At 32.0% G+C, this 27,391-nt stretch overlaps 1 protein-coding gene and 1 long non-coding RNA gene across 2 annotated transcripts; both read right to left on the bottom strand.

Moving 5' to 3' along the window:
* Positions 1-7,021: 7,021 nt before the first annotated feature.
* On the bottom strand, positions 7,022-7,844 carry LOC146721081 (uncharacterized). Its single transcript, XR_014925805.1, has 3 exons — positions 7,591-7,844; positions 7,171-7,197; positions 7,022-7,095 (listed from the first exon to the last, which is right to left on the bottom strand). It is a non-coding gene; the product is annotated as an uncharacterized LOC146721081 (long non-coding RNA).
* A 2,482-nt stretch (positions 7,845-10,326) lies between these two features.
* LOC146721080 (uncharacterized) lies at positions 10,327-26,878 on the bottom strand. The gene is made up of 7 exons (XM_085487465.1): positions 26,815-26,878; positions 26,583-26,708; positions 11,496-11,567; positions 11,191-11,432; positions 10,672-10,831; positions 10,468-10,568; positions 10,327-10,391 (listed from the first exon to the last, which is right to left on the bottom strand). The coding sequence occupies exons 1-7, from the start codon at positions 26,876-26,878 to the stop codon at positions 10,371-10,373; spliced, it is 786 nt and encodes a 261-aa protein (XP_085343591.1). The 3' UTR covers positions 10,327-10,370.
* Positions 26,879-27,391: the final 513 nt, after the last annotated feature.

The following is a 27,391-nucleotide window of genomic DNA, read 5'->3' as shown; positions in this document are numbered from 1 at the left end:
TTATTAGCGTAATATCCATTATACCATTAGAAAGATTAACATCACATAACGTAAAACCCAAACAAATCATCTACGAAGCAGTAAATAGGCAATCCAAACAACTGATACCTACAGAGAGCAAAATCAAAAAAGAAAATACAGAAGAATACTTACCAAATATCAGACCACCAACTATCCCAAGAATAAAAGGGGGCATCGATATTAAAGAAGAATTACCTAAAATACAAATAAAAGAACGAAATAAATGTAATTCTATCGAAATTGAAGTTTACGTAAAAGAAAAAGCAAATCCACCCATTCCACATATAGAAGGGGGCATGATTAAAAATCAAAATAAACCCAAAAACAACAACAATCTACAAATAGAAAACAAAGAGAAAGGTAAATTGAACATATTATACTTACCAGAAGATCATCACACGAAGATCCAAGGTGACACCGACATAACCAACCTAAAAAAGAAAAATTGTAGATTCATTAAAGCATCAAAAATACAAATAAAAAATAAAAATAACAGTAAATCAAAAGAGAAAAATTTACGCGAAGTCACAAATCATCTCTTAAAAACGAGAAATAAAGAACTAAATCATGATAACGTTCAAAATACAACTGAATTACAAATTAAACAACAAAATATATGTAGTTTAGGCGAAATAAAAAATAAAATCGAAAAAGAAATCCAAACCCAAAAAGAACAATTTAATAACTTAACAGCAAATAAAACGTTATCCAACCATCAAGATATTACAAAGACACACAAGCTAACAAGAAGTAACGATCACTTAATTACAATAAATGATAAACCAGAATTCATTAACATCAAAACTCAAGAAATCATCGAAATTCGCGAAATTGACAAATTAATGAACACCCGCTACAATAACGAAGACACGTGCAGCGATAGCACGTGTAGCGACAACGCAATTGGCAACCTAACACCGAGTGGAGAGGGTACCGCGACGAATGAAGACATAAAGGAAGCAAGCAATAACTCGTCAGTCGGTAGTTGCGCATTAACCGCGGCGGACGTAACATCGCACGATCAAGAAATGGACGCGCAACTACGCGAATTGTCAAAACGCGAAGACGAACTACACAAACATGTGCAAGAACTGTTTAATTCACGCGAGAAAACCTTTCAGCGGTTAGCAAGAAAAAAAGAACGAATTAAAAAACTCGAAGAAACCGCTAAAATATTAATTAATACACCGATCGTATTAAGTGACAGTGATGGTGAAGAGAAAATTACGGACCTGATGCATAAATTTGATAAGATCTCGGCTCAGGCAATATCATATACTGACAAATTCATATTATATGACAATACAGACGATACTAAAATAACAGTCACAACAACTACATCAATCAGAGCCAACAAACCTAACGAAGTAACATCCAGGAAACCATTCTCAATTATCGAAAACATCGTCGGAGGAAATACAGTAAAACAAGTAAACGCTAAATGGGCATCCAAATTAGTATCCTGCGTAACAGAAGGCTCAGAAGAAAAAAGAGAAGTCATATATGATTACAGTCAACCCGAAGCACAGCCACAGGATAACAACCCACAACCACCAACAAGTCAGGATAATTTTCAACCCGATTATCAAATACCATCGACATCCTATCAGACACAAAACCAAACACAAGATAGATACGAACAAACAAACGACATTTATTCCGCATCAACTAGTGAAAACGAAGAAAACACTCCACCCAACAGTCAAACTACACACACAACAAAAATACAACAACAAAGACAAAATACACAAACAATGTCTAAAGGAATAAAACTCAAGACTATGACAAAAATTCCACGCGAACTTAAAAATATCATCCAGGATTACAAAAACCTACCAATCCGACCCAAACAATTAACACGAAAAAAAGAAAACTGTCATATATAGAGGAATCATCCGCATCCTCAGACGAAGCCATTATGCGATATAAAGGAACAAGTAAGCGCAAACAAAGAGTGGACAAGCCTAAAAACAAACTAGATCCAAAATCGACAAAGGATGTCTCTCCCAAACCAAAAGATTCAGCGTTCCCGGAAGTCCAGAAATCATCCAAGAACTCCGAAGAAGGGGGAATGCAACCAACCACAGAGAGTCGCAGTTCGAGAGAAAATCCCAAACCGAGGGAAGCGGTGATCCAGCAGCAGAGCGAGTCGACCGCCAAAACACAAATACTCTAATCACATGTTAATTTTAAGTATTAGGTTAAGCTATTAATTATAAACAGTTTATTTTCCTTTTGCGTCAGTAAAGATGATTGTGTTGTCAAATTGATTTTTGAAAATCACATAAGATAATATTATCTTACAAAGTAATTATTTATTTTATTATTTACAAAGTTTATTTATAATATGGTGGTTTTAAGAATGTATTGAACATATAAATTTATTTCATATTTATCTTACGTAAGCATGTTATATACAATAAAACAAATATAAATATATGTGGTTGACATCTTGAGTTTAATTATGCAAAAAAGCGTAAAAATAAAAAAAAAATAAAAAAAAATTAAGTTTAAGTTTCAGAGCATAATAAAATACTTTCGAATAATAAAAAGAAATGTAATTTTAACAATTTTATTGTATAAAAATCATTTTTCATAATTTTAGTCTTAAGTTACAAAATATGGCAAAATTACATTCAAACAACAAATTGATACGTATTTCAAATATTTTAAAATAATATAAAAGAAAACTATTAATCTCGGCTCGAATTATTGTGTTACAATAAAAATAAAATCTCGACGGCAATCGGAGCCTATGCGGATGACATGCACAAAATTAATAAATTAAAATGAGATCTCAAGTCAAACTCATTTATTAAATTCTAAACGTTCTAAACGTTAACTTTGAGTCTATGATTGGAGTTCTTTTGTCTAATAATTATCCTCTCAATTTGATATTTCATACATTACAAGCGCGGTTAAAAAAGTTGTTCTTCCGCTATAATAATAAGTTGCATAACAATAGAGCAAATGTATGCAATGACAAGATTCTAACACAGGAAAAAGTTTCGTACTTTAATATTCCGTATATTAATAATGTATCGAAGAGAATCGAGGACATTACACGTGATTTGGATGTCATTCCATCATATACAGCAATTAACAGTCTCCGTAAATTCATTAAAGTACACAAGGATAAGTTACCAAGAGAACTCCATAATAATGTAGTTTATAAAATTGATTGTATGGATTGTGATGCGTCGTACGTAGGGCAGACGGGTAGATTGTTGAAAACTAGGATGAAAGAACATCGCAACAACATAAAAAGAAACGCGTCACAATTATCAGTCATATCGGAACATAGATTATTGAACCATGAATTTAATTGGGAGGAGGTAAAAGTCTTAGACGAGGAGCCTTTTTTAGGTAAACGTTTGATATCCGAAATGATCCACATAAAACGTCAGAGGAATAGTTTAAATTTACATAGCGACACTGATAAATTAAACGAGAATCTTGATCTGTTAATAGAAAAATTTACCAAAATCTAGCTTTGTGATTTTACATAGCCGGGTTTTTTTGTTAGACTTTTGACATGAGTGCCGATTAGTTTAGTTGTTTTTATTTTTATTTTTATTTTCATATTTTATTTTTATATTTGTTTTTTGCGTATATATGTATCGACTGTGTCGAGGTAGAATACCGCACAGTCGTTAGAGTGATGTGTCACGTGTAGCATCGTCTTCTCTCTGTTTTTGCTGTCGGGGTGAGTGTTCTTCCCGGTTCTTAATTTTTAATTCTTGTGAATTATTCTACGTTTAATTTATACCATGTTGATTAGTGTTGGTAAGGGAGTCACTGCTCCGCTTCCTTCCTGACGATGGTCACCGTTAGGGAGACACTCCGACGGCCGGACGATTTGAATAGGGAGGAGAATGATATTTAATTTATTTGCGGATTGTATGTATACGAGTTTTATAATTTTCTGATTGTACCGATTATCTTCTATTTTTGTTTCTTTGTATTTTGCAGCTACTGAAGAAGACCCGAAGTGGGTCGAAACGTTTAGAATTTAATAAATGAGTTTGACTTGAGATCTCATTTTAATTTATTAATTTTGTGCATGTCATCCGCATAGGCTCCGATTGCCGTCGAGATTTTATTTTTATTTTAAGTTAAGTTACGTTTGGGTTATTAGAAGCAACAAAGAGAAATACTATTTTAAAATGTTTATGTAAATATAATATCACAAGGTAATTTACATATCGGTTTTATTATAAAATACTTAAAAATAACAATAAATAGGTAGTAAGGATATGTACAAAATATATTTGTAATATAAAACAAGAAAAACCAAAAACAAGAACTCTCGGAGAGTCGAGCGTAGCATACCACGAGCGCGCGAAGTCCTGAGTGGTCAGCGGACCACTGGTGGGGCGGCGAAGCGTAATTGGCTGGCGGGCTAAGAGTGGGGCAAGCGTCTCGACGGCTATATAAACCGGCGCCGAGAGAGCCCGAGAGTTCTATCTCCACCTAGAATTCAAAAAGAGGATTTTCAGAAAAGGTATTCTGAAATAACGCGGACAAAGACACTTCGGTAACAATTGCGGTAGTAATACGTCGATTAATCGTAATCACTGTACGCGATACGCGGCGATAAAAAGTGTAACGAGATCGGCAGAACAAAAATTACTGTAACGAACAATCAAATGTTAACGGGGTTAAATTGTGACTCAGTGCGTGACCTAAAAAGAAAATAAATATATACATATTTATCAAGGTTAAATCAAACGTGTAAAATCACTTACCCGTCCTCGTCCTGTCACGACGAACCAGTCCAGCGTAGTCCCACAGTCTACGGTGATATCCTAGATCACGAAAGTATCCCGAAACCCGTTAAGACTGAAAAGAAACAGAAGTTAAAAGCACAGCGTAGGAGATCCAGAGCAAGGAATCATTGCCTCGACAAAGTCGGATCAGTCGGCGTGTCAAAGCGCACCAAACCAGAGGCGTGGCGACGACAAAGACGATCAAAGGACATATCCCGACCTGGACCAGAAGCTGTAACTTAACCTTGTTGTTTGGATGGTAAAACAACTGGCGACCACGTATATGGCGAAAGCGGGCAGCCTGAGGCCGTTATAAACTGGGTCCCAACCAAAATAAGGGATCGTACGGTCACAACGCGTTTGCACAATTATGATATAAGTCAATGAATTTTTTCCGCACTTCCGTAAATAAGTATAGCCACTAGACTTTTTTTCACGGACTGGTCAGGGTGCTGTCAAATCCTGGACTGAATGATTTTTGAGAGCGCATAGGTCCTCAATATATATTTCGTTCAGCCCTTTGTGCTTCACATGCGATCGAACTTATCTCAGAAAGAAAGATGATCGGTCATAAAAGAGCAGCCGCTGCAGCAGTTGATTATTGTTTTGTTTACACCTCGTGAAAATATGTCTTGACACATTTACTACAATCCTCTCTTTCACGCGTGATAAAACTTATCTCATAAACACTGCTATACTCTTCGCATATATTGTACACCTATTTAATCACAGAAAAGATAAATAGGCTGCCGACAAGAAATCTGGCGATGATGATAATGATGACGGTTCTCTCCTATCTGACTCCTCTATTTCTTGGTCTGAATCATAATCAGATGATTGTGTTTTGCATGATACCGATGGTGAAGGCATATCCATGTCGGCAAAATAAAGGTTGTCCACAGTAAAATATTCTGCGCAATTTTTGTAGCGACGCTGATAGCATGCGACTCGCTTGTGTCGTTTAGACGATCTGGTGCATTTGGATAACCCACCAGTCACTCTTAAAATGTCTTCGTGAATTTCTAGGAAATCGGCAACATCTCTTGTATGCGGTTTTTGCACACCAAGTTCGCGATTTCTTACGAATTGCACAACCGAAGTCACCGCTTCACGTTTAAAATGAAACGGGTCATCTTTTTTTTCATCATAATAGCATTCATCGAGATGTCTATACCATCTCTCAACATTCTCAAAACACCTCGAATGATCTTTTTTTACCGCGTTCTCCATTTTTGTAAAAATTCACTTGTACTGCACAGAAAAAACTACTTTAATTGCACACTAAACTTTTTTTTCTCACAGCTATTTTTCCTTGAGGAAAGCGTGCGCTCGCCAGTGGTACTATGGCCCGGCAGCGGCATCGGTCCTCGTTATATATCCCAATCAACCCTTTGTTCGTCAACGTACGAACGAGAAAAATTTAGATGACGTAAATTTTCGGCGCTTGTTTTGTTTATAAATTCCTGCAGCCGCTGGTTATCGGCGCTGGTATTTCTTAGAAATATACGTATAGATCATGTATCAACCCCCTTGATTGTCGGCGTATGCCAAGCGGTGGCCCTTCTTAAAATTTGATTATCTTAGATTTTCAGAGAACTGATTGTCGGCGCTCGGATCCAAGCGGCAGCCCTTCTTAGAATTTAATTATATTTCTTAGAAATATACAGATAACGTATGGGGGAAGAAACGCAACCCCCTTGATTGTCGGCGTATGTCAAGCGGTGGCCCTTCTTAGAATTTGATTATATTTCTTAGAAATATACAGATAACGTATAAGGAGAAGAAACGCAACCCCCCCCCCTCCCCCCGATTGTCGGCAGCCCTTTGTAATAGATATTGTTTATCTTTTGTTTATAAACATAAACGTATGAAGAGAAGAAACGCAACCCCTCCCCCCCCCCCCGATTGTCGGCAGCCCTTTTGTAATAGATATTGCTGGAATGTTTATCTTTTGTTTATAAACATAAACGTATGAAGAGAAGAAACGCAACTCCCCCCCCCCCGATTGTCGGCAGCCCTTTGTAATAGATATTGTTTATCTTTTGTTTATAAACATAGATAAGCTTATCTGCTGATAAGACCCCCCCTGCCCGCGTGACGTCATACCCCCTCGCCACCGAATACCCCCCCGCCCCGCACCCCCCTCAGAGGACCCGGGTTAGAACCGGCCTAGTATTCCTACTATTAATCTAGCTTATATCAATTTAATTAAATTAAAATTTAACTAACTTCTACGATAGTCGGCGGCAACGGGGCCGGCGGCGACGGGGCCGGCGGCGACGGGCTCGGCTTCATTCATCGGTATCTGAAATGTATAAAGAGTATTAGTTTTTTATAATAAAAAATAGTAGTATTTTATAATGAAAAATAATATACTTACATCTGCCATTTCGGTGTTTGAGTACATCTGGAATTATAATAAAATGAAATAAGATCTGGATATTTCGAACACCTGATATAACGAGTCGATGCGCGTAAACAAGTTTTTATGCGCGAACGACAAGAGTAACATTAAAGTACGTCCGAAATATATCTATTGCAAAACTATATGTAAAATCATAATTATAATCACGGAACCAATAAATAAGATGCGAATATCTCAAAAATTCACGAAAAGATCCCGAAAAGTTCATAAAAATGACAATGTTCCGTCGCTTAATGCTAGTCGTTCTCGCGAAATAAATTATTAATAATAAACGAACTTAATTGCTGACTACTAATTAACTGATTCTACATTTCATTAAAGACGATGATGATGTTAGAACGATAGTTTACAGAATCTTATATGTATATGACTTACCGAAGTTAGTTGCTGAGATGTTAGTCTTTCTTCTCACGACCACAAACTGATTAGACCGCAGGCTGCGCGACAGGGGTGCGTAATCGTGCGGCTTGTATTTAGAATGATATGTTCGATGCCACGCGTTTCACACGTGTTGTTCTTGGCCGCGTGTTCATATCATCGATGTTTTCGACAATTTTCGGTGCGACGAAATAATCGCTGCTTTAATCAGGTAATGATTTTATATTGTACGTATCAAAATATTTATTATAAATAAATTTGTGAATATGTTGATGAAGTTAATGTGTAAAGTTATAAGATAATTAATTCTTTATAAATTTGGATTTATAATTATATATTAATTTTATAATAGTACAGACACACACACACACACACACACACTCACGCGCGCTTATGTCCGTGTGTTGATACGTATATATCTATATTCTTTAATTAATATTTAAATTTATATTGTACATATGCAGAATATATATGCAGGATATCACAGAATTAGTAGTAAACCTGTTAATGGAAGATTCTTGAGATAATTGGGAGACGATTTTGCTTCTAACTATATTGATATATAAATTTATAAACTATATAGTTTTTTTCAAAAATTTTGATTTTTCTCAATATTTTATATACAAAATTTTTAAAACAAGATCGACGAAAAATTAATATTTTATGAGATACTTACGTTCATGCAAAATAATGTGTTAAAGATGTAAAATACCCTGTTAAATATTCTCTTTGTGATTATCTTATTCTTACAACTTATTGTTTTAATAATTATATTTCACTTTTACGCGATATTTTTATTCTTTTTATTATTCCCCTTATTTCTATATGTGTATATCGTCTATAATTCTTATAATTTCTTTTTTTTAATTGCATCTTTTGCTATTTTTTATTTGTTTTTGAATTATTACCCTGTATACATATATATATATATATATATATATATATATATATATAATTTTTCTTTATAAAATCAATAAAATCAATGTTTACAAGCAACTATTATAATAAATATATATATTTAAAATACATCTAATATATATAATTTTGATTTGAACATCCTTTATACTGCGCATGATACAACACGCCTTAACCGAACAAATATTTTGGAAAATCGTTCGTTTATATACAAACAGCAAGTGAGTAATACAATATAGAATATAATATAAAAAAAATAAAATTACATAACTTAAATAATGTATAATAATAGAAGTTTTATAAAATGTCCCTTAATTTTCTTGCTTCTTCTGACATTATTTCATAATGGTGTTTTTTAGTTTTACAATTCCGCTATTTTTCTCGTTTTTCTACTATATTTATTTTTAATTTCATTATTTTTACTATGAAAACCGCTTTTGTAGAAAGAAGTTGTTGATTTATCGTTGTCTCTCTTTCATATGCAGATTCATTGTTGTTTTGTTTATTTTTGTTTCATAATTTGTTATTTTTTGAAAATAATTTTAAAAATTATTTTTATTCTTTTTATTATTTCCCTTATTTATATATATGTATATTGTCCATAATTCTTATAATTTCTTTTCTTTTAATTGCATTTTTGCTATTTTTTATTTGTTTTCTAATCTTTTTTAACAGGTTATTAAATATCTAACATCTCTTTTCCATTACCTTCTCCATTTTTCATTATTCTTCTCTCGTAGATCTACCTACTTATTTTTCTAATTTTTTGTTTTGTCTTTATTTTCTTTTATTTTGTTTTGTTATTGTTCAAAATCATTTTATAACTCTCTCAATACTTTGTTCAAATACCCGCTAAACAAAATTACGTTTCAAGCACGTTACAGTATCATCACATTGTGGCAGTGTGATGTTTGTCGGTATATCTCAGAAACACATATAAAACATGTCGGTAACCCAGAATGTCCTATCTATTTTATGTTACATATAGGACGTTCCATTTGTGACGTTCCTGGAACGTTTAAGGAACTTAGATATAGCATCCGAGAAACATTTCAGTGTACATCGCAGAAACGATTTAAGTAATATCATTGCGACTAGAAATTTTTTATCTCAATTATGTTCCATATGAAACATCTCAATTGTAACATTTTTGGGACGTATATGAGACATTACTGAAACATTTGTATTTATTATGTATGAACGTTTTATTGATATCTAGGTGACCTTAATTATTGTAGCGCAGTAACGTTTCAAGTGTAATATTTTTATTCTAACGTTTATGTAACCAATCTGCAATGTTATATTATATGTAATTGAAACACCTCAATAATGTTATTCTAAAAACATTAAAGTAACATCACAAATTTCAATTTGTAACGTTGTCAATATTTGTAACGTTCTTGGAAGCTCAACAGAACGTGTATTTATTCGCTTGAAAATAAATATTAATTGTACCTAATTAATAAACAGCGAGAATAATGGTGTCCATTTATTATATAATAATGTACAATTAAAATTTATTTATTGGTAAATATGAAATTCCGTTCTGCTGACTTGGAATAAAGAAAAAGCAAGTTAATAGTTCACACACATATATAATTAACTTATAAGATACATAATAACACAAATCGCTAACACAACTAATATGGTCAGTGCTGTTAATGTGGGCAATAAGAAGTTTTAGTAATATATATAAGTTATCATCTAATTGCATTCATTCATCGCTAAATAATTTTAATACAAGCCAACATTTTAATATAAAAATATTAATTTCTCTTTGATTTTAACGTAAAAATAAAAAATTCATGAATACACTAAATACACAAGTAACTATTATTGTGATACTTAAAAAATGATAAAACTTATTGACGTTGTTGCTTTGCCTGTAAAAAATAAAAGTAATAATAAATATGTTGTTATATCGAAAACTAAAATATACAAGTAAAACGTAAAACATACTAGTTCTCTGTCGTAGCGCGTTTTTGAGTGCCTTAACCAAGCTGACACATAGTTCTGAAATTGTTTATCTGTCAAAAATGGAAAGTGTTTTCTAGTCGATCCTACAAATGTAACAAAAAAAAAGTTAATATAGTACCGGTACAATTATTATGCTATTAAAAGCATTAATTTTTTATAATTATATATTTTTACATTTCTATATACGTTTTAAAATGTCCATAATTATTAGTGTGTTCACTTCGAAGTTGCCATTGCGACCCATCCAAGAACATTTTGTACCCAATTTATTAGTAAATATTTTTTCTAGTCCAGCTTTTATTTGATCGTGGGGAGAAGTGCCTCCTAATAAATAGAAAAATGTTTCCTACGAAAAAAATGTAAATACATATATATATATATACAATTGTTCGAGCCTTTCTGGTAAATATTGAGCATCCTTTTTGTCTATTTTAATTTCAATTAAAGTCAGTTAGTCAGAAGGAAAAAGGGTTAAATATATATTTTTTAAAAATAGATATCAGTAGTTTTGGCATATTCAACAATGGTACAATGAAATTATAATGAATGTTATAAAATAATCCTAGTTTAATCAAGCTTGAACAATCAAAATTGCTTTTGAAAGCAATTTCTTTCTAACCATTTACATTATTTTACCAGTTCGAACCTTGAATTTTGTCTCAAATATTCAAAAAACAAGAAATAAGAAATGTAGACTATTTTTACCATTTGTTTTTGTCCTTCCTCATTAGTTTTTAATGCGATGTCGAAATCAAGTAATTTTGTAAATTTCTTGAAAGGTTTGTTCGGAATAAGAGAAAAAGTACTACTACAGCTTGAACCAGATGCTGAGAGCAGTGGAAGCGAATTATTTGTACGCTCTAATTGCTTTAAAAATGCATTTTGTTGTTCCAATAATTTTTTAATCGCAATCGTGTTTTGCAGGATTGAAACAATATTCTGACTATCTGAAATATAAATTTACAAATTATATTACTATAAACAAAAGAACAATAAATATGAATGATTACCTGCTGGAAAATTTTCAAAAATGATATCGGTTGGTATCATATTATTTACTGGATTAACAGCATCTTTAGGATCTAAATAATGGAAATTTTTAGTATCATTATTGTATTTATTTAATATTAAATTAATAAATTAATAGACACTATCAGGAGACGCGGTAGTGTCTCCGGCCATGTTCAAACCCTAAAAGACCTTAAAAGACACTACAAGTCTCCTTATCCTGCACCATCAAAGTCCATTTTTTGGGGGTGTAGAACTACTAAAATATAAAAAATTTTGAATTGCACGTAACATAACCTGAAAGGCGGCATCGCCACGAGTAATTTGAGCCAAGAAAAAATAAAATCGGTCAAGCCGTTCCGGAGATACAAGCGGTCAAAAAGTGACGTTTTTCATGAAAAATTAAGAAACGTCGTTTTCTTCTTCTTCTTCTTCTTCTTCTTCTTCTTTTTCTTCTTCTTCTCTGTCCGCGTCCGTTGACGTCATCAGGATTATATATATATATAAATCTCTTCTCACCTTTCACTCACACCTCCCTCAACTTCCACCCACCCCTTTCCCTCCCACATCCCGCCCCCACCCCCACCCCCACTCCCACCCCTCTTTCGCCCTAACTCACCCTCTTTCGTCCTATTTTTTCAGTCTTTTTGTTCTCTCTCACCCTCTGTTGTCCTCTTTCACCCTCTTTCACCCTCTTTCGTCCTCTTTCACCATCTTTCGCCTCTTTCACCCTCTTTCGTCCTCTTTCGTCCTCTTTCGTCCTTTTTCACCATCTGTCGCCTCTTTCACCCTCTTTCGTCCTCTCTCACCCTCTTTCATTCTCTCTCACTCTTTCATCCTCTTTCACTCTCTTTCGTCCTCTTTCACCCTCTTTCGCCCTCTTTCACCCTCTTTCGTCCTCTCACCCTCTTTCGTCCTCTTTCACCCTCTTTCGTCCTCTCTCACCCTCTTTCGTCCTCTTTCACCCTCTTTCGTCCTTTTTCACCATCTTTCGCCTCTTTCACCCTCTTTCGTCCTCTCTCACCCTCTTTCATTCTCTCTCACTCTTTCATCCTCTTTCACTCTCTTTCGTCCTCTTTCACCCTCTTTCGCCCTCTTTCACCCTCTTTCGTCCTCTTTCGTCCTCTCACCCTCTTTCACCCTCTTTCGTCCTCTTTCACCCTCTTTCGTCCTCTCTCACCCTTTTTCGACCTCTTTCACCCTCTTTCGTCCTCTTTCACTCTCCTTTGTCTTCTCTCACTCTCTTTCATTTTTTTTCACCCTATTTCATTCTCTTTCACCCTCTTTCGTCCTCTTTCACTCTCCTTCGTCCTCTCTCACCCTCTTTCATTCTGTCTCACCCTCTTTCATTCTGTCTCACCCTCTTTCATTCCCTCTCACCCTCTTTCGCCCTCTTTCACCCTCTTTCGTCCTCTTTCACCCTCTTTCGTCCTCTCTCACCCTTTTTCGACCTCTTTCACCCTCTTTCGTCCTCTTTCACTCTCCTTTGTCTTCTCTCACTCTCTTTCATTTTTTTTCACCCTATTTCATTCTCTTTCACCCTCTTTCGTCCTCTTTCACTCTCCTTCGTCCTCTCACCCTCTTTTATTCTCTTTCACCCTCTTTCGTCCTCTCTCACTCTCTCTCACCTCTTTCACCCTCGTACGTCCTTTCTCACCCTCTTTCGTCCTCTTTCACCCTTTTTCGTCCTCTTTCACCCTCTTTCGCCCTCTTTCGTCCTCTTTCACCCTCTTTCGTCCTCTCTCACCCTTTTTCATTCCCTCTCACCCTCTTTCACCCTGTTTCGTCGTCTTTCACTCTCTTTCATTCCCTCTCACCCTCTTTCGTCCTCTTTCACTTTCTTTCATCCTCTCTAACCCTCTTTCATTCTTTCTCCCCCCTTTTAATTGCAATGAGTTTAAAAGTAACAATTTAATTTTAATATCATTAGAATATTATTTAGCAGCGCGCCCAGTTTTTTTAACTAAAATTTTATTATTTCTTTTTATTTTATATTAATTTTAAATTTGCATAAGTTTTTAAATTTTAATTTTTGACTTGGCATCTTGCATTTTAGAGCAGATAAATTTTCCAATTTTTGCTGTATCAAATAATTTTACTTTTTTTTTTAACTTTATCGGTGTGTACACACAAAACATTTCTTTGAGTAACATAATTTTATATTATTTAATTTTCTTTCTAAAATATTTATAGCTGATTTCATAAAAATTTTAGATCAGCTTTGACATAGCTTATACATCTTTTTTCGGACAATGATTTATAAATCGCTTTTTTTATTTACTCTTATTAAAAGTACATTTATTTTAGTAGTAATAAGAAACTACAAATTAAGTAGAATATAAAAGTGGCCTCCTCTGATATTATTAATGAAGAATAATCATGTTTCTCTTGTTACATAACATGTCAAAATATCAAAATTGATAATTTATATATGCCTCCTTAAATGTGTAATAGAGCATATTATAACTTCTACATACATTTCTAAATATAAGAATTAATATTTCAATGAGAAAAACTGCTGGTCAAAAATAAACTCTTCAAGTTTTTTTGCTTTACTCTAAATATAAGAATTAATATTTCAATGAGAAAAACTGCTGGTCAAAAATAAACTCTTCAAGTTTTTTTGCATTACTTACAATAAATTGATATACATCTCGTTCAAAGTCAACATTTGGTAAATCTGACATCATGTGAACTATCATCACTTTGAAGACTTTAAATATTCTGATGTATTCGTATATTATGTGATATATTTTTTTATATTATATATAATTACATATATGCAGTATTGCATATCACATGTTTAGTATATCATAAACATATTCTTTTATAAATATATATTTATATAATGATATTTGCAACTTTTTGATATTTATTAAATACTTTTATTATGTTACGTTATCATTTTATTTATACTATTTTTTCATAATAATTTTCTGCAACGCTACCATTGTACTACATCTTTCATAAGTATATAAATAATTATTATTGGTAAAGATCGCTTCCTTATTTTACATCAATAATTATGCAGGTACTTATAAAAAAAGGAATAGTAGGATGGTAGTGTAGCAAGAAAGTAATTATTTTTATAAAAGAAATAGTTTAAAATGATAACGTATCAATATTTATTTTATACCCCGCACGTCAATATTTATTATTTTTTTTACATAACCCCGCACGCTGCCAATATCGCGGAGCACTACTAACGCCGTCTGTTGTAAAACGTGCGAGATGGACAAAATTACCACTACATGCATCTTGCATGTGTTGTGTACGTGTGATATATGTGTGCGCATGTGTTGTATACGTGTGAATACGTGTATCGATTAAGTCTAGTATATACTCGATTGCTTCTGCCGTTATTGAGGATTCAAAATATTATAAAGACTCAAATGTCCGACTCGCGTTAAGATATACGGTGTCTCGGCTATGCTCTTACATGGTCGCGTTACACTACCGTGTCTCTTGATAGGGTTTTTATTTAAATAAAATGAAGAATGTATATATATGTATATTTATTTATGTATATATAATGTATGTATATGCTATTAGGCGTTTCGCCGTCCCCGTCCTCGTCCGCCTTCTCGTCCGCCCCTCCTCGGCCTGTTGCCCCAATAATAATTCGGCGAGGACAGTTTCATGAGGAAGCGCATAAAGCGCTCCTCTTGGACGCGAACTCCGGCGCGTCTTCCTCTGTAAACTGTAATTAAAAAAGAAATTATTTTAGTAATTAGATAATATGGTATATTTAGGTATATCTAGGTATGGTATAAAATAATAAATGTATAATATGTTATAATAAAATGTTATAATAATATAAGGTTAATATTTATATAAAATATATAAATATTTTATTAATTAGAATATATTTAATAACTATTATAAATTTATTATAAATCATTTATTTAATTAATAATTAATTATTTATTAAAATAATAAAATATTTATATATAGAGAAATAGAGTATTAATTATTAATAAATTTTACTATATTATCTATTAATAATTATTATAATATTTAAGAAAATATTTCTTAATTATTAATTATTTATATATATAAATATATATAATATTTATTTTTTAATCAATATATAATTTAAATGTTTATTAAATTTAATAAACATTTAAATTATATATTGATTAAAAATAAATGAGTTAGATAAATATGAAAAATTAGTTAATGAGATAGTAAATGTAATATTTATTTTTTAATCAATATATAATTTAAATGTTTATTAAATTTAATAATTAATTGATACTTATCATTATGATAATCTCATTATTCTTTGTGACATGATCTCAACATGAGAAAATTTAATTCTATATTAACACAGATGTTACCGTCAATTTCATCAACTTTAAACTTTCCTGACTGAAATTTGAATGCGAGATAGATAGAGAATCGTACACCGCGTAACGGTTAAAGAAGAAATTAGCAATTATTGCATAACTGTGACGTATCGTTTATGTCAATAACGTAATGAATCTATAATTGTTATATAAAATTGTTATGTAATTTTGGCGTTACTTTATTATATATGTATTTATGTATTATGGTTAATGTAAATGTGTATACTCTAAAAGTTTCGTAAATACTACGTAATTTTAATGACATAATTGTAACGTTATGTTAAATACGTAACGTTTATGTATTTTGGTTAATGTAAATGTATATACTCTAAAAGTTTCGTAAATACTACGTAATTTTAATGACATAATTGTAACGTTATGTTAAATACGTAACATTTATATATTTTGGTTAATGTAAATGTGTATATCCTAAAAGTTTCGTAAATGCTACATAATTCTAATAACTAATTGCAACGTTATATTAAATACGTAACATTATTTTGTTGACATCAATGTATACATTCTGTAAAAACTTTATTATAATCATTACATACAGTATAATAACAAAATTGCGATATTTTTTTTATTTAATGTGACATCGTAATTTCGTTATTATAATTATATATAATAGTTATATAATAAGGTTTTTACAGAATATATACATTGATATCAACAAAATAATATTAATGTTACATATTTAACGTAACGTTACAATTATGTCATTAAAATTACGTAGTATTTACGAAACTTTTAAAGTATACACATTTATATTAACCAAAATATTATAATTATATATAATAGTTATAATAAGGTTTTTACAGAATATATACATTGATATCAACAAAATAATATTAGTGTTACATATTTAACATAACGTTACAATTATGTCATTAAAATTACGTAGTATTTACGAAACTTTTAGAGTATACACATTTATATTAACCAAAATACATAAATGTTACATAACAAAGTAACACCAAAATTGCATAACAAATTCATTACGTTATTGACATAAATGATACGTCATTGTTTTGTTTCGCCGATCTATAACATAACATATACATATATAGATTATTATGTAATTGTTTCGTTAATGATCCCTTCGTGTTTACTGGGTATCAGAGATGGCAAAATATCAATTAAATTTTTTATAATTGAACAAAGGATATGAACAGATTTAATTAAAATATTTTTAATTGACGATTAATTTTAGAAAGATTAATTAGATTTCGTTACAATGACGATTGATATAAGCTAGATTAATCGAAGATCGTTTAATTAACAATTAATATGATCGAAGTCAATTAAAGATTATTTAATTGACAATTGTAAATTAGCTTGTATTAATTGTTAATCGATCGTTCTCCGATTAATTTCGTTTATATCAATTGTCAATTATGTTGTCATTTATGTATTTTGGTTAATATAAATGTGTATACTCTAAAAGTTTCGTAAATACTACGTAATTTTAATGACATAATTGTAACGTTATGTTAAATATGTAACATTAATATTATTTTGTTGATATCAATGTATATATTCTGTAAAAACCTTATTATAACTATTATATATAATTATGATATTTTGGTTAATATAAATGTGTATACTCTAAAAGTTTCGTAAATACTACGTAATTTTAATGACATAATTGTAACGTTATGTTAAATATGTAACACTAATATTATTTTGTTGATATCAATGTATATATTCTGTAAAAACCTTATTATAACTATTATATATAATTATAATATTTTGGTTAATATAAATGTGTATACTTTAAAAGTTTCGTAAATACTACGTAATTTTAATGACATAATTGTAACGTTATGTTAAATATGTAACATTAATATTATTTTGTTGATATCAATGTATATATTCTTTAAAAACCTTATTATAACTATTATATAATTAAAATAACGAAATTGCGATGTCACATTAAATAAAAAAAATATCGCAATTTTGTTATTATACTGTATGTAATGATTATAATAAAGTTTTTACAGAATGTATACATTGATGTCAACAAAATAATGTTACGTATTTAATATAACGTTACAATTAGTTATTAGAATTATGTAGCATTTACGAAACTTTTAGAGTATACACATTTATATTAACCAAAATACATAAACGTTACGTATTTAACATAATGTTACAATTATGTCATTAAAATTACGTAGTATTTACGAAACTTTTAGAGTATACACATTTACATTAATCAAAATACATAAATACATATATAATAAAGTAACGCCAAAATTACATAACAATTTTATGTAACAATTATAGATTCATTACGTTATTGACATAAACGATACGTCACAGTTATGCAATAATTGCTAGTTTCTTCTTTAACCGTTACGCGGTGTACGATTCTCTATCTATCTCGCATTCAAATTTCAGTCAGGAAAGTTTAAAGTTGATGAAATTGACGGTAACATCTGTGTTAATATAGAATTAAATTTTCTCATGTAAGATCATGTCACAAAGAATAATGAGATTATCATAATGACAATTGATATAAACGAAATTAATCGGAGAACGATCGATTAAAAATTAATACAAGCTAATTTAATTAAAAGTTTTTTAATTAACGATTAATATGAGTTAATTTTAATTAAAAGTACTTTAATTGACGATTGAAAAAAACAGATTCAATCGAAGACAATTCAATTGACAATTGATTTGAGCAGAAACAATTAAAAAATATTTAATTGACGATTAAATATATCAAATTTAATGCGAATCTCTTCCATTAATAATTGACTTAAGAAAATCGATATAATTTCTCTATTTCCATTAATTAACAATGTGTAACGATTAATACAATTTAAATTTTAATCGAAGATGTTTGATTGATGATATTAAAATGACTGAATTTAAATAATATATATCTTTTCCTTGGTTCTAGCAAAGTTATTGTACGTAATAGTTACAATATAAATAATAAATAATTTACGTTTTTTAAACCATATTTTTATTGAGAACATTTTCAATTCATTATACATTTTATTATATTTAATTTAATTATATTTAATGTTAATATATATTTCTCGAATTTTTTCTCATTTGTTCTAAAATAATAAATGTATAATATGTTATATTAAAATGTGTTGTACATATATACAATATATCAGGAGACGCGGTAGTGTCTCCGGCCATGTTCAAACCCTAAAAGATCTTAAAAGACACTACAAGTCTCCTTATCCTGCACCATCAAAGTCCATTTTTTGGGGGTGTAGAACTACTAAAATATAAAAAATTTTGAATTGCACGTAATATAACCTGAAAGGCGGCATCGCCACGAGTAATTTGAGCCAAGAAAAAATAAAATCGGTCAAGCCGTTCTGGAGATACAAGCGGTCAAAAAGTGACGTTTTTCATGAAAAATGAAGTAACGTCGTCTTCTTCTTCTTCTTCTTCTTCTTCTTCTTCTTCTTCTCTGTCCGCGTATAAATCTCTTCTCACCTTTCACTCACACCTCCCTCAACTTGCCACCCACTCCCTTTCCTCCCACATCCGCCCCCCCACCCCCAACACCCCCACTCCCACCCCACCCCCACCACTGCCCAGCCCACCCAGCGGGCGCCGGGGCACCCGCGGGCGGCCGCGCGCACCGCGGGCACCGCGGGCGCCCGCGCGCACCCGCGGGCGGCCGCGGGCACAGCGCGGGAAGGCGAGAGAGGCAGAGGGCACCACGGGGCAGGACAGCGCAAACGGGGCAGAGGCGGAGGAGGGACCGAGGGCAGGAAGCGAGAACGAGGGGGAGAGGGAAAAAGAGGGAGGAAGAGGGAAAAGAGGGAAGGAGAGAGAAAAAGAGGGAGGAAGAGAACGAAACAGAGGGAAGGAGAGAGCAACAGGGCGCAAACTGTTCGATTTAAACAATTTAAGGACCTCAAAATATTTAGTAGACTTTCAACATTTTCGTCATATTTAATCTATTTCGTCATTCTCACCTAATTTATTTCTCACCCTCTTTTACCCTCTTTCGTCCTCTTTCACCTTCTTTCACTCTCTTTCGTCCTCTCTCACCCTCTTTCATTCTTTCTCACCCTCTTTCGCCCTCTCTCATCTTCTTTCGACCTCTTTCACACTCTTTCGTCCTCTCTCACCCTCTTTTGTCCTCTTTCACCCTCTTTCGTTCTCTCTCACCCTCTTTCGACCTCTTTCGTCCTCTTTCACCCTCTTTCGTCCTCTCTCACCCTCTCTCACCTCTTTCACCCTCGTACGTCCTTTCTCACCCTTTTTCGTTCTCTTTCACCCTCTTTCGCCTATCTCGTCTTCTCTTACCCTCATTCGTCCTCTCTCACCCTATCTCCAAAAAATCATAAAAATGAAAAGGTCAAGCCATGTTCAAAAGAAGGTTCTCAAAAATTTAAACCTAGTCTGTACAATGAAAAATAATTACTCGTAATTCCAGAGTTCCAATTTGTTAATATCGAATAATGTATTTGTTTCAAGTAATGGCAGTAGAGTCAAATACATACCTACGTATATGCAGTTTTTGCTGTTAATTGTACTTAAACGAAAAAAATAATTAAATGATTTAAATATAGCACATTTTAAATCAAGAAACTTATATAATCGAACTCTGTTTAGGCAAAGGTAGAACATTTCATTTGCCTCTGCCTTTACAAGAAACATTGAATAAGGTATGTCCTCCGGAAGATCCTATAAATTTGAATCACGAGTTGCACATTCTCGTTCGAGGTATACCCAAGAAATCTAAAGTGGTTTGGGAAAATTTGGTAGATATTAATAAAATGTATAAGGCTTTACAATGGTTGAAAGAAAATAATCCTCATTATTCAAAAATTCGTCTTCCAGCGTCATCTGATGATCTATTAAAGAATAAGTTGTAGGAAACAGAATATCGGATTGTCGATGAGGAAAGCGACAATGACGAAATAAATGAGGTGGTTGAGGAATTACCAGCATTGAATTTGTACAATGTACAGCAAAACAAAAATAATAATGATCAAACCGTTTTAAAACGTACGGCTTTTCTCACACAAATCACTGAACATTCGGATATTAACGATCAGTATACAATATACCCAATACACGCGAAAAGAATCGATAACGAATCTGCATTGAAGCTTTATCAAATGATGAAAATTGAAGATTTTCCAATGGATAATCGTTATAAATATCTGGATGTCATGTGTTTCCCTGATTTATATCCTGATGGTGTCAATGGACAACGAGAAGATAGAAACTTTGCATTGCCGGAATATTTATTTATTAGAACACGATTGATGTCGAAACATAGTAGATTCAGGTTGAATCTGCAGTATCTGTTCTTCCTTCTCAATGATGCTAACTACCGACAGTTGAAAAGTGGTATCTATTATACGATAATGGTTACTAACCCACGAGAGAGATACACTGCTGGTAGATACTTGAACGAATTGAAAGGTTACCAATTAGAATCGAATTTAATGAGTATTTTCGCAAAATTGAAATACGGATCAATTTTGGCGACAACCGTCCAATAATGTAAAATGCATGACTTTGCATTACGGTCCAGCGACGTGGTTTTTGACTTTGAGTCCTAGTGAATGGAAATGGTCCGATTTGGGTGAATATTTACGAGATATAAATCCCGAATAAAGAGAAGTTAAGCATCAGCGAACTAATCGCATACGATCTTGTAAGTACTTTTAGATTCATGTGTATAAAATTCAAAGCCATGATTGATTTTATTTGTTTGTCCGATAATCCAATAGGAAAGGTTATTCATTACTTCTGGTGACTGGAATATCAACGTAGAAGTATCCAGCACATGCATTGTATGATTTGGATAAAAGATGCTCCAGTATTAGGAAAATTGCCGGATGAAGAAGTTGCTACGTTTATTCAAAAATACGTAACGTGTGAAATTCCAGATGAAAATGTTTCGCCAACGTTGTACGATACGGTAATAAGTGATCAAAATCATAAACATAACTCGTATTGCATGCGTACGAAAAAACGGAAACTAATATATACAGAAAGTGTCGGTTCGATTTTCCTCGGCCAGTTACTGAGAATTTCGTTTTAAGAGACGTTATCACTTCGATAGTCGGTAGCAAAAATTTACGCAGTAAGAGCAGATTGTACGATCTTCCTCGCAAGCAGTCGAAAAGGTTTATAAATGATTATAATCCGGCTATCAAATTAGCCTGGGAGGGAAATATGGACATACAATTTATTAGAGAAAAATCAGAGTTTTTAAACTCATATTTAACAAAATACACGACAAAGTCGGAAAAATGCAATACAGACTTTAAAGTGATAGATTCGAATAAGTCCTTGGCATCGAAACTGTGGAATTTTGCAATGCGTTCATTAAATAACAGAGAATGCGGTGCTTTAGAAGCTGCGGATACACTATTAGGGAATCCCTTGTACGGTACGGATAATGATACCATGGTCAAATGGATCGATGTTAATGAGGTGAGAAATAGAAAAGTTAAAACATTTAATGAAATTTAAGCTCTCGATGAAAATTCTACGAATATTTACTGTTCGTCACTCATCGATGATTACTATCCAAATAGACCTCAGGAATTAGAATCATTGAATTTGTACGATTTTGCCAGATTCTGGGAAATTACGAAACAGATGTCAAATAATGACGAAGTCAAGTGTTACAAACTGGCATCGGGTTTATTTTTAAAAAAACGAAAAAAGGGTTATTTAATTAACCATTATCGATTTAATATAAAAACTGAAGCCCGAAAAATACTTTTACTCGCTGCTTCTTCTGTTCAAACCATGGAGAGATTTGAGTGAACTCAAAGGTACATTCGAGACTTACACGGATGCCTTTAAGAATTCAGAGTCTGTTTTAACGAAGGCAATGAAATATCACGAAAGGCTCGAAGAAATACAGAAAGCTTTTGAGAACGTTGCTGAATTAATCGAGAAGCGCGAAAATGATCTGAAAACAGCAGACAGAGACAAATCCGATGACGATGAACTGGATTGTAATCCGATAGAAGCTGACGACGCGATGAAAGATCTGGAAGATTTTGGTAAGATTGACGACCCGATTGATTTATCGCAAATGATGTCGCAATTGAACGAAGACCAGAAAAGAGTCTTTGATGGAGTATGCCAAGTTTTACAAGATAAGAATCAGATTCTGCGACTGTACGTAAGTGGCGAGGGTGGTACAGGGAAAAGTTTTCTAATTGAAACGATTAAACATTGGATCAGAATAAATTTGGAAAAAACGACTGCCATATCTGCTCCCACGGGTATCGCAGCATTCAATATGGATGGCTTGACAATCCATAGAATGTTTCAACTACCGGTTAGTCATGAATCTACACCAAAATATACGCAATTGTCAGACATGGTCTTGAAAACTTTGAGAGACAAATTAAAGAATGTCGAATTATTTATAATCGAAGGAATTACATGTAACAATGCAATGATGGATTTAGGAACGACTGTATTCAGTGATGGTCAAGCCTATGTAGGTTTGTCACGACTAAGTAAATTAGAAGGCCTACATTTGATAAATTTCAATCCAGCCTCAGTTAAAGCAAACTCGAGAGCCATTGTAGAATATAATCGACTGAGATCTATATTCAAATCTGAACTGCCACAAATCAATCCGTCCGAGAAAAAGATTGTGAAAATGTACGATCGTCGATGGGATATCTCTAATATCATTGATGATATGCAGAATTATGATTGTGAGGAACCAGAAAGTATAGTTACGTGGAAAATATATGGCCTTTGCAATAACGATGCTGTTTCGTGTTACGCTAATGTAATATTACAATGTGCGTTTCATTGCGTACGTATTAGGCAACAAATACTGAAAAATAAAGCATCGAATGCATTGATTGATGCTATCTGCGCGTATGGTGAACGTAAATATTGCAACATTCAAGCGGTTAGAAGATCTGTCGGAAAACGCTTCGAAGAACGAACACAACAAGATGTTTCGGAATTTTTTACGGCTCTAATATCGACGTATTCCGACATCAATGATGTATTAAAACTCGAATTAAAGCACGTAACATGTTGCTCGAATATCAAATGTAATTACAATGTAACTAAGCTGGAAAGCAGTAGTTTGTTAATATTACCTATACAATCGACATTAAAAAGGAAAAAAGGTGTCACTCTACAAAGTTTGATTAATGTAGAATTTTCTAAATGGGAAACGATAAATGGCAATTGTAACAAATGTAAGGGCACCGTGTTGAAAAAGAAAACCGTAATCGAATCAACTTTATCCGTCGTAGTAATACAGCTCAATTTATATACTTTTGTAAACGGTGCTTCTAAAAAAATTATCAACAATCGGATTACCGCCGTGCCGACGAGTAATATCACGATTAATAAAAAAAGTACAAGCTAATAAGCGCTATATTTCACGAAGGTGAAGAAATGAATCGTGGTCACTACACGTGTATGTTGAGAGCTGACACAAAATCGGAATGGTATTACTCTAATGATATGGAAGTGTTCAAGAAAAAATGGCCCAAAGGAGCACAAGGGGCATACATATTGTTCTTAGAACAGATTAAATAATGGCGCTGTATAAAGGCTGCCGTAAACGCTACATTAAAACATCAACTGTTCTAGCGCTGTATAAAAGTTGCCGTAAGCGCCAAAATAAAATATCGACTGCTCTGGCGCTTTATAAAAGCTGCTGTAAGCGCTGCATTAAAACGAGTGCAATAAGTTTCTAATTTGACCTAGGCTTCATGACATTTCAAAAAATATCATCCAGAAAAAAATTATCAGACAGAAATATATATGTCGTGTTAAAATCGGAGAGACAAAGAAAAATATATGGTTGCGTTCTCACGAGAATGGGCGATGGAGGGGCCCATTCTTTATTTTCAATATTCATACAAGAATATAAATTCATTCTGTTGCAATTGAAATAAATGTGCAATGTATCGTTAAAAGTTATTACAATTATACAAACATTTACATATATGATTAAATAAAATATATATGTATATTATAATATAATTATATATTTTATATATGTACATATATACCATATATTTTAATTATTTTGAACTGTATTGCATAAATTGTTACTTATACAAAGTTATGTGATAAGAATCGAAAATACATATATTTGTGATACTTGAATTACTAGAAAGCTGCTCTATATATCTGTACTTTAAAAAGTAAGTGATATCCTAAAAAAATCATAAAAATGAAAAGGTCAGGCCATGTTCAAAAGAAGGTACTCAAAAATTTAAACGATCTAATAATAAATTATCACGAAAAGTAACTGATATGTTATTCAAGGTGCCAGTTCAAAGTGAACATACGTAAAGTGTATATTATCTAAATTTAGTAATAATATATTACCATGAAAAGTAACTGTGATATTTTATTCAAGGTGCAAGTTCACATTGAATATACATACATATAAGTAAAACTGATTACAATTTGATTCTAAAAAATAAGTGCGATATGTTATTCTTAGTGCACAAAATATAATAGTCGTTTATAGAGATTTGATTTGAAATTTATACTAGCCCGTACAATGAAAAATAATTGCTCGTAATTCCAGAGTACCAATTTGTTAATGACTCAGAAAAATAACATGGCGGCCTGCTCTCAAAAAACTTTCGATGGGTAGAATAAATAATTGAAATAAGAGTTGTGAAAATTGTATAAATTAAAAACCTCCAATCTTTCTTTAGTAAAATTACGAATTTTTGTATCAACTTCCGATTTGTGTTATACCGTATTTTCAGGGAGTAAGTTATTGATCAGAAAACTTTGCCTTGTTGCTCGAAACGAGTGTATATTAAGTAAAATTTATAAATGTACAGTTCTCAGGTCAACTACAATAAAGCTATACGCTTAAAAAGTTTACTGATTATTTGTCGTAATATACAATAAAAAATTACATATTAATTATTCAAGATGCAAGTGAGAAATAAATATCATTAAAATATATAATACAAAAAAAATTTATCAATTTGACTCTGAAAAGTAAGTGACATGGTTCTCAAAGTGCAAGGTTTCATTTGACTTACAATTTTCTTCAGAAACACAGAAGAAAAAGGTATTTGTATATAGTTTTGTATATTCACTTCGTTGTGTGTGTAGAGCTTTTAAAAATACGTTGAATCCTTATTCTAATCTAATTTTCTTCTAATGTAATACTTTTCGTATTTCAAATGTTGTAGTAATTATTCTGTAAGAGCTTCGACATTATTTCTAAATGGACATCGAGAAACATCATAGTTTTTTGAGAGCAGGCCGCCATGTTATTTTTCTGAGTCATTAACAAATTGGTACTCTGGAATTACGAGCAATTATTTTTCATTGTACGGGCTAGTATAAATTTCAAATCAAATCTCTATAAACGACTATTATATTTTGTGCACTAAGAATAACATATCGCACTTATTTTTTAGAATCAAATTGTAATCAGTTTTACTTATATGTATGTATATTCAATGTGAACTTGCACCTTGAATAAAATATCACAGTTACTTTTCATGGTAATATATTATTACTAAATTTAGATAATATACACTTTACGTATGTTCACTTTGAACTGGCACCTTGAATAACATATCAGTTACTTTTCGTGATAATTTATTATTAGATCGTTTAAATTTTTGAGTACCTTCTTTTGAACATGGCCTGACCTTTTCATTTTTATGATTTTTTTAGGATATATATATTAAGCGGGATTACTTAAAATCGACTTGTATTGTTTAATACCTTATTGTACCAAAAATTATTTGTTTATACCTTCATCAGAAGTTACATGGTCTTCAGAGGCAATATTATTCTTTTTATTTTGACTCACGTTTATTGCTGTTTCATCCATATTTTCGATATCCTTGTCCAAGTTTTGGTTATCATCATTAATCAAATCTAAATGTATAAAAAATTACACTATTAAGCATTACTTTATTTGCAAGTTAAAAAAATAATGTTAAAGATTTATAAAAATAATATATATATTTATTTATTGTTATACCATTTGTCAACTGTTCATTTTCTAAATGCAAATCCATGACAGTCATTAACGGAGGTGGTGTCATTCGCGGATTTGAATCGTCATCATTTAAGTTGTTTGCTGTAACTGGTTGGAATGTTTTCTTTTTTCTTTTCCCTCGGCCTAATTGCGAACATGATGTATCTGATGTATCGGTTCAAATTTTTTTATGTACAACATCTATAGCTTCCTTATATGAATCTGTAATTACAAATTATTTTATTAATTGTCTATATATATACATACATTTGTATTACATGATTTATATAAGTCTTTTCCATAACCGTATTCATAAATATTGGGAAGTTATGATTTGATATATTAAATACGAAAAAGTCATTTTTTTAATATAAAACATGTTTAATTAAGATATTATCTTATTATATACTATCAATATTTTTATGACAATACTTACTACTTTGAAATATTAGTTGCACTATGTATTTTTGCCAATTGTCGTTTGGGGGTTCTTTCCGTAATATATATTTCCTAACATTTTTTTCCGGCCATTTACACATTATTTGATCATTTGTAAATGTCATCCATGAGGTTGGTACAA

This window comes from Nylanderia fulva, unplaced genomic scaffold (genome assembly GCF_048542155.1).
Source record: "Nylanderia fulva isolate GAGA-0341 unplaced genomic scaffold, ASM4854215v1 Scaffold554, whole genome shotgun sequence".
NCBI classification, from domain to species: domain Eukaryota; kingdom Metazoa; phylum Arthropoda; class Insecta; order Hymenoptera; family Formicidae; genus Nylanderia; species Nylanderia fulva.
Note: the sequence above shows the minus strand (reverse complement) of the source record. Positions and strands in the feature narration are given on the sequence as shown.